The sequence below is a fragment of the Sycon ciliatum genome, chromosome 4 (assembly GCF_964019385.1).
Source record: "Sycon ciliatum chromosome 4, ocSycCili1.1, whole genome shotgun sequence".
Taxonomy (NCBI): Eukaryota; Metazoa; Porifera; class Calcarea; order Leucosolenida; family Sycettidae; genus Sycon; species Sycon ciliatum.
In genome coordinates, this window is record NC_088646.1 from 34,121,566 (window position 1) to 34,130,927 (window position 9,362).

Genomic DNA, 9,362 nt, shown 5'->3' on the forward strand with positions numbered 1-9,362 from the left:
CACATCGGAGCTTGTCAAGGCTTGACGTTGTGCATTATGGATGGTTTGACGATCCGAAAGAGTCTCGGTAAGTATTAGTAAGTATGGCGGGGACAACCAGCGCTGGCTTTGATCATCTCTCCTTCTCACGCGATCAGAGCCCAGCACTAGTGACAGGCCCACACACACCACGTGCTGAACTGAACGGCCAACGAGCTTTTTGTCTCCGGCTTCAGCGCTGCCTGAACAGGCTGAAGCGTTGAAGGCTGAAGTGGAGTGAAAGGGGCTGAGCCGCTATAGTGCTGGACAGCAAGCCACAAAGATATCGTGGTCATCCACCAAGTCCACTGTCTGTAGATCTACTTTCCGAGCTCTCTCTAGCCTAGGACTGAGTCACTCTACCTAAGTCCTTGGCTTTAGATCGTATAGCCTAGGTTCAGCGAGCAGCCTGTCTGATCCACTGTAGATCCACTGACTCCTGAGGATACAGGATGCGGGGCTCGGCTTTATCATTATCATGATTATGGGCGGACCATGGATGATGTAAGACTTGACTTGATCTGCAGTTTTGGATCACGCACATCGAGCAATACCAATACTGCAATAGGCAATAGTGGACACAGTGTCGACTTACCGTCGCCGGACCGTGCCACCCTGAGCCCCTCACAGCACGAGCATGACACGGCACAGACGCCGATGGGCGGACAGTATCATGCATGTAGTTCCATAGTCTCATAGACCACGCGTTGATAGGGTTGAGAGGAAAATAGGAAAAGCAATTAATTTGTTCAGTGCAGCACTGGGCCGAGTTTGGAAATCTGCACAAGCAAACGTAACTGCTGGGCGCTGCTGTGGGAATCACTGGCCAGGAATAGAGAACTGTTTCTCAGCGTCCTTTCACTCCCTTCATACTCTGACGAGGCTAGGCAGCAAGTGTCCGGGCCTGGCCTCCAGCAGACGGAGGAAGGGAGGGATGGCGATGTCCATTCAACAGCAGCTCGTTGCTTCCATAGTCGCGTTATTCGTGCTGAGCCCATTTGGTAAGCTTGAATGGTACCATTGCGGTAGATCCGATAATCCTCCTGTACTACTAGTACTGCGGTAGAAGTTAGTAGATCGCTACAAGCTGGATTGATACAGAAACTTAGCGTAACTGACAACAACAATAGCGCCAGGAATATACCGGTAATTGATCGTAATCCTTTGCAGCAACATCTTGCGCTCATCACCTTTATCCTGTTCATAATGACGGACGTATTCAGTAGTCTGGCGTCACGGTATCGGCCAGGGAGTTGCGTTTCTGAGTCCTAGGCATCCGTGTTACAGACGGGGAAATACACTGTTCGTATCAGTTGCTCGCCTCACCAATTAGTGCAATTACCCATCAACCCCATAATGTTCAGCACTTTCAGAAGAAGAAGGGGATACTAGTGTGTATGTGTATGTGTGTGTGTGTGTAGGGGGGGGGGGGGGGGGGGTGTACGTGCTTCTGTGAAATTCCCTGTGGTGCCCGGCGGGGTCGAACATGGAGGTTTCGCACTCCAAATAACCCCAATATGTTCTTACCATTAGTTTCCAGGCCTTACTTTGAAAGTCTGTCCCTGACATCTTTTGCCAAAGTACACTACATCCCTCAACCGTATCAATCTCAGCAGTCTTGAGTTGTGATACCTGCAAACTTCAAAAGCAAAGCTTCAGGCATCACCACTGCTGCAATTTGGAATGGCACCGAAAAGGAAATTCCAGCCAGAATACACGGTACATGTCGGAAGAGGGATTCATAGAAGCTTTTTTTGCGATGCGATGCGTGGTGCGATCTGCTTGTGGATGAGTGCACACACACTACATTGTATTCATCACTGTGTTATAGTTGTTCTCTCCACATCGCCTATTCAAAGTTTCTATTAGCACAAAACCCTGATAAAGATTAAGTGAAATACTCCTTGGTCCTGACACACTCCAAATGCTGATTAATGTGGTTGCACTGTGCACATAATTTGTTTGTGTCGGCAGGTTGTGATGGCGCCTTGCTGCTTGGGCCAGTTGACAAAACGTACATGATCGGCGCTGACATCAATATACCCTGCCGAGCACAGTCAACCTCGACTACCGGCATCCTGGCATATACTTGGTGGTACAACAACACAATAAACCTACCGAGCTGGTACGAACACTACTACATGTACATGTATACTGGACGAGCAATGTTCTATGTATACATTTCATTGGCAAAGAATCAAGAGCTTCCTCACCTACAGAACAATATTGCAAGCATAACTAAACATTATTGGGATGTTTCTGATCCAAACATCCTTGACAGTACCTACATGTACCTAGTACTAGTAATGTTATGTTTGGTTGATGGACTGCCTGCAATGATAGTAAAGGAACCAACTCACATGCACTAACGAGTGTGAGTGCATGTATGTCCATTCCACTGCCTTTCGCATGTACTATCCACGTTCTTCAGGCTTACGCCATGCGGCACGGCCTTTGTCGGCGACAAGTGTATACGGGGTGCCCAGATACCGTACACAGGTTACTTTAGGTGCACGGCTGACGACGTCTCACAGACGCTGCTGCTGGGAAATCAAACTGGACTGATTCAAATTATCAGTGAGTTCATACATTAGGGAGTAGGTATTTTACTACCCCCTGATTAATACACCTTGCACGGCCAGTATCAGATTTTCTTACAGCAATTGCAAGTTAATGTTCCACCCCGGTCTTTGTTCTGCAACTCTTTCATTCCACCATGGGGTACAATGTATTACATTTCCAGTTGAGCTTTTAACCATGTCATTGGCATTGCCACAGTAATAGGTCCCGCTGTGCGCTTATCTAGTTTCTCTCTCACTCATTCAGTCATGTTGTCACTATCAGACATGTACATATAGTCAACTGCCTCTGTGTGAACACATTGCTTCAATCATGCTACAGTTACCGATCTCACTACAATAACATGCCTACCCGCTCACGAAGTGTGCCTATGATCGTGCACGGGGAGGAAGGGCTACTAAAGGCTTTGATGGGGTCAACGATGAACAGGGGATATGATTATGTCGCCCCATCACTGCCACTTACGCTCACACGCACGCACATCACACCATTGAAACACTCCCTATCTCGCTGTCCTATTCATGACAATGATAAATTGCTACCCACTAGTACTAGTACCGTTTGCGCTTTCCGGCCTCAAACCAGTGAATACTAGTACACGTTGTAGTGTTTTCCCCTTTTCCTTGTCCAGGAGCTATAGTGTTCAAGGATCGACCACAGCCACGCACTGTCCAGGTCGGCAGCCCGGCAACATTCCAGTGTTCTGTGGACACGGCGCTGGGTAGTGCGGCGACAATCGAGTGGTTGTACCGTCCACTGTCCAACATACCCACCCGCGTAGCGCTCACCACGGAGATAACGCAGACCGGGAATGACCTGCACTTCACGAATGTGCAGGACACGCTCCTCGGCACCTATTACTGTGTGGCTCGCAATGCTGCAGGCACCGTCAATGCATCGGCCACGCTGAGTGCCTTCGGTAAGGCAAACTCTACAGTCCCCATTCATGTACTTCGGTATTATCCTTCTCTCGAGTGGGTCTATTGCCTTGGTTTTAGGAATTCAATTTAGGTTGGTGTCTTTTATAACCACCACGATAAAAAATCCAATCCAATCCAGAGAATATGAGTTGTATGAGCTATGCAGGCATTGTCGATGTACTGGTGATGCATGCTATCTTCCAAAAGGCCCAGTGGGCCAGTCGCACAGGTATGGCTTGCACAAACATCTTGCCGGATTACGTCGATAATTCGGGTACCTAGAACTGACATCTAGTAGTAGGCATTCCGTAGTCCGTTGTCACTCAGTGAGTGCATTCGATTATGCCCGCGAATCGATTCACGAATCGATTCATGAATCGATTCGCGCTATTCACATCACCCCATGTGGATAGGGTGAATAGATTCCTAATGGATTCCGGGGCTCATGACATGAAAATCGAACGATTTGAATGCATGCGAATGGATTCATGAGTCGGTTCAAGTGCATAATCGAACGCAGCCAGTCTCTTTGGCGTATGTACAAAGATGTTCGGGGACAGCCTTTTGCTTGAACCACCCCGATGATTGATGCGCTCGGTGGGGCATGTAATCTGCACGGTGTTACATGAACAATTGCTCTGGTGGTTGGGAAATGTGCGCAATGTGATATAATTATCTTGAAGCACAAGCCTATCCTGATGATGTCATGCGATTATCCCCGAGGTCAGTGGTTCGGCACATCGATGAACATGCATTCGGATGAGTTAAGTTTGGATAGTTACTGTGTTACCAGCAAGAGTACATAAACAAGAGTGTGCACTGTGACCCTGCACTGCAGCTGGTCCACGCTATAAGCACTCTCCTACTGTGTACATGCTGCAGTGTGTAGAAAGATTTGGGTTTGCTTTTGGCTGTGTTGCAGGAGCTGGAAGTCCTACTGTGAATTTACTGTCGACTCCAGTTGTGGAAAAGACCATTGGTAATTCAGTCACATTTCAGTGCAGCGTCACTGGTCGGCCAGCCATTTTCATTGTCACATGGTACAAAGATGATACTGTGTAAGTACTGCGGCGATTGTAGAACTTGCGCAATTGCGCATATCAGGATCCTGGCTAGGAAATGTCTGCAAGAGTTGGCGGTGGGTGCGTGGAGGTCAAGACTGAACTATGGACTAAAACAGCATAAGTTATCCGGGGATGCAAAGTACATTCTTTGGAGTGCCGCCGTATACGCGTACAGTGAGTGTTACGTGCAGTTCCTTTAAAATTACCCCTCCTCCCATTTGCTTGGTTTGATCCTAGTAAAGGTACATTGCTGTAATAACCCTCTTCCTTTATATGCAGTAAGGGTGGGTGTGGGGCTGGCTGCATGCACATGTGGGCCTAGTTGACGTTGCAGTGGAAGTGCCTATAATAGTAGTACTTCAGTATTATTATACAATCGCATGCTATCCAAGTAAGTTGTTTGACACTGGGCATGCATTGATAATGAAATTCTACTGCAGTGCACCCCGTCGGAGGGTGGCTTTTTCCCCGGGAGGGCATACCACCAGAGTAGGAGGGCGCAGGTATATATTTTCCAAAAGGTTGATGCGCCCTTCCACCCTCCTTTGGCTAGAATCCCGATACCTTAAAAGTTAAAATGCCCTAATGCCACGGCAAGATACGATATGCTGCCGAAAATGGTGCCCACCGCCACCGTCATCAACATCCTAGCTTACCGCGGCTCGCATTCAGTCTTTGTCATTGCTGTTATTCTTGTACCCATGCATGCAGTATCCAGCACTCACCGCCACATCTCCAGATCGAGGCTGACAACAGTCTGAAAATAGTAACACTGACCAAAGGTGATGCTGGTATGTACAAGTGCAGTGCACGCAACACACTCGGAACCGGCTCCTCCAGCAGTGTCAGGTTACAAGTCGACGGTAGGTATCACGGTGACCTATTTCACGATATCAGTTTATTACGGACGAGATTGGCAGCGTGACATACTACATGTGTGTGTGTGTGTGCGTGTATGTGTGTGTATGCAGGCGCGTGCCCCGTATGGGTTCCTGGGTGCCCGGAACCCCTTTTTTCGCTCAAAATGCAGGATTTTGCTTCATTTTTTGAACATTTTCCCGGGGGAGGCCCCCCGGAACCCCCTCCCCCCTTCAAGGGCACTGGCGCACGCGCCTGGTATTCATGTGTGTGTGTGTGTGTGTGTGTGTATATGCACGCGTGTGAGCACTTGTGGTATTGCATTTACACTTGGCCATGTAGTGTGGAACCGATTCCACCTGGGAACTGCGGTGCGATTTTTCTGGCACCTACTTTGATGCCTGTCATTATACTAATTGCATATTCAAGTGCACTAAATCAAGTATTGCATTACCGAGTTGGAGGTCGTTTGCGATCACAAGGCAAGGTTGCGGGGCTGGTTAGGTCGACCCAACTCATGCTCCGATTATTGTAGAGCAACAACACCTGTTGGGAGGGTGCTCTGTACAGCTATAATTATGATGGTTGTCGCTGCCAGGGGGGAGTGAATACCCAATGCTTAGCCAAATTCATCAGAACGCTGGGAGAAATAAAAGTCACAGTCAGGTGTGCTTAACTATAAAATTGTTGTGTTATGGTATGATTGTATGTGAAAATCGCAGAACCAACTGACCCTGGAAATGGAGATAGCGGCTCTTCATCAGGGCTCAGTGGTAAGTCACACCTAGCACCTGCTAGTATGTTACCGTTACAGTCGACCTTGGTCACAAGCGTCACATGACCATGCATTGTAAGGCAAAACCTTTCAAAACAAGTTGTCATGCCTACCAGAATGGCCCTCGAAAAACACCTTGCGGGATTTCGCCTTACACCGTCGGTCACATGTGGCCTTGTGAAAATGGTGATCTACTAGTGCACACTACGTAGAGAAGGCTTGCCCATGTACCTCAGACGTAGGTAACTAGATCATAACAGGCAAACTCAGCTGATAGTCATCTCTCCTTCTATCATTGCCGCTGTAGGTTTTCACCTTCTCATCGTCCATACCCATGATTATAACCTGGGGGTTATGTACTCTTGTTACGATATACGGCACAGTGAAGACTAGAACAGAGTACATGAGAAGTCACAGTAGCACAATGATCAATCTACTCCAAGTGCTGTTTGTGCATGCTTCTTACAACTGCAATTATACCCACTTTAGCACTGAGCCATAAATGTAAGCGCAGCTCCTAGCAGTTTCAAAGAGGAGCAACGTTGACATCGTAATTTCCGGGCTTCAAAATTAGGTACGCAGATTGAGTAATTCTTAGGTAGCTAACTAATGCGTGCAAGTTGTAAGTACTGTAGTAAGTCACATAACCGTTAGCTTGGCAAATACTTCGGGGTAAGTAGTATCTAAAAATAGTGCCAACTAGTGGTCGCAACTTTGGCGCATCGTGTATTGCTTTTCTACTCCAGACTCTGAGAGGACGATTGTCATAGCAGTATGTGCCGGCGGTGGAGGTGTTCTGCTGCTTGCAATCGTGGCCATACTGCTACTGAGGAAACCGATTCAGCACGGCTCCGGAGTTGGTAAGGATTTGCCGTGATTGCTTACGTTTACTGAAGCCGAGGCTCTCCATGATGCCGGCTTGCTGGCATTCACCACAACCGGCCTCCATGCTTCCATGTCCTCTGCATTTTTTCTTATCCATGATGACCCCCCTCCCCCTCAGAGTTCCACAGGTGTGTACTATGCTAAAATACTGCCTGCTGCTAGTGCTACTGAAGTGGACATGTCAGTGCAAAAGCTTAAATTGCCAAATACAGGTCATTGTGTTTGCATGCAATAACCTTGGAGAAGTGCACCAGTAGACAACCAGTAGTGCTTCAAATTTGAGAACACCACCTCTTGACTGGGAAACAACCCCATCCGCAGCACTGTCGTACTAGCAGTCTAGTATTCGACCTAGCCGCTAAGTCTGAATTTAAACCAGCCGAATCTTGTTGGAGCTTCTTCACCCTTCAGTTCTATTCTACTCGATCTTCAGTTCCATCCTACTCAATCTTCTACAAGGAACCGCGAGACACTGGCAAATTGTATGTGTGCACATGTACTCTTTATGTTCATTATGATCATGAATAACAGTGCGTAGGTCGGTACGCCCGTTGGAGACACCCGATGTTCCACCAGTTGGTTTCACATCCAACACGACGGGGATGTATCCCGGCAGACCTAGCTCAAGGATCAGCAAGAAGGAGCACCGCAGCAGCCTGGAACACCGCATGAGCCGCAACTACAGCGACACAGCTCTAATGATTGGCAAAGGCGCACCAGAGAGTGACATTACGGGCCTGACGGGAGGATCCTGACTCTGGTCATACCTTTTTTTGCCCCTGTATATTCTTGAACTCTTGTCGGAGCACTCTGATCAACCTGTATCTGCCCCCCCCCCCTCCACAGGAAATAGTAATACAAACTACATTGCTATGCGTAGGCTTCGAGGCCTTGACGGCTGTGCTGCATAATAATTATTTAGGCCTATGAATAATAATGTATACACTTTTTGGAGCACCCCCTCTCACACATGTCTATACTTTGCAGTTTCTAAGTTATGCGCTTCAAACAGTACCTGGAGTCACACTGCCTTACATGCTTTCCACATTCGCCGTATTTTGTAGAACAAGTTACATTTCAAATAGACCATAGTAATTGGCAATTTGCACAGCATGCATATCATGCCGGGCGGAAGCTCCACTTCTGTCCAATGATGAGAGAAGCGTTGATATCTATTATTAAATTTTTAGAGCGCCCGATGCACACACTCATGTGCATGTGCCGGTACTGAAAAGCAATATACAAATGGAAGAGCGTTCATCGCGGCCATATCACTTCGGTGCAACTTTCGTGATTCCCGCCCCTTGGCAAGAGAGGTAGCTGGTCTGCTACAGGGGGGGGGTTCAGATGCGAGATAGTCAGCAAACAAACAGGCCTACCTGAGTACACCAGCCGGAGACGAGACACCCAACGTTCCACCGCTTTCATGTCCAACACAACACAGTAGTGTAGCATAGGCTATCTGACACAGACAGGATCGATTCGATTGGTCCAATGGTTCATACATGTACAGTCAACTTTGCGTATAACGACACTCGGCGGGGCATCAGAAAAGTGTCCTTATTCGCGAAGTGTCCTTTTACCCGAAGACGTCTCATTATATGTATACAGGTTAGATGGGACTTTGCTCTGGGCATGGACTTGAAACCTGTCGTTACTCGGGAATTGTCATTATATCCGCAGTCGTTATTAGCGAAGTTGACTGTACACCATAAATGGCATAATCTTTATTATCACATGCAATGCGAATGACGTCAATCATGTGGTACATGGTGAGTCAGCGGAACCGCTTATTGGTGCTACAGATGCGGCGTGAGTCGCTAGTGCATCGCTGTGTCACGACCGTCTTTGCCAAAGCATTTCAACTGATGACTGTTATCCCATACGTAACCTCAAAGCACTATGTTCACTTACCGTAGCGGCAATACGGCACTTTTATGGTAGTACTACACACGTACACAATGATATGAGCTGCGGAGTCCATTATCCGGATAAGTGAGGCAGAGCGATCAAGCGACGGATAACAGAGGTTGGCAGCTTGCACGGTACGATTGCAGTGCAGTGCCACAGATCAGATCAGACCTACATATGGGGGGATTAGACTATGCACCGACATTGCAACTTGGAAGTGACAAACTGTACGTCCTTCCGAGTTTCTCCGACTGAAAGTGAAAACAATGTTCGGGCCCGGCCAGTAGATCTGCGCTGCTTGTGGCTTGCAGTGACGGTTGCAGGCGTTTTGGCCATCATAGTCATTAGAGT

At 47.8% G+C, this 9,362-nt stretch overlaps 1 protein-coding gene across 1 annotated transcript; it reads left to right on the top strand.

Annotated features, from left to right (window-relative positions):
• The first annotated feature begins 655 nt into the window (after positions 1-655).
• Positions 656-8,371, top strand: LOC135815811 (hemicentin-2-like). Its single transcript, XM_065329152.1, has 9 exons — positions 656-1,019; positions 1,993-2,143; positions 2,450-2,595; positions 3,230-3,517; positions 4,441-4,576; positions 5,294-5,445; positions 6,163-6,213; positions 6,962-7,075; positions 7,632-8,371. The coding sequence occupies exons 1-9, from the start codon at positions 953-955 to the stop codon at positions 7,853-7,855; spliced, it is 1,329 nt and encodes a 442-aa protein (XP_065185224.1). The 5' UTR covers positions 656-952; the 3' UTR covers positions 7,856-8,371.
• The last annotated feature ends 991 nt before the right edge of the window (positions 8,372-9,362 follow it).

Coding starts and splice junctions, on each gene's coding strand:
- LOC135815811 (XM_065329152.1), top strand. CDS start 953: ATGGCGATGTCCATTCAACAGCAGCTCGTTGCTTCCATAGTCGCGTTA. Junction 2,596..3,229: donor TGGACTGATTCAAATTATCA/GTGAGTTCATAC, acceptor TTCCTTGTCCAG/GAGCTATAGTGTTCAAGGAT. Junction 4,577..5,293: donor TGGTACAAAGATGATACTGT/GTAAGTACTGCG, acceptor CCATGCATGCAG/TATCCAGCACTCACCGCCAC.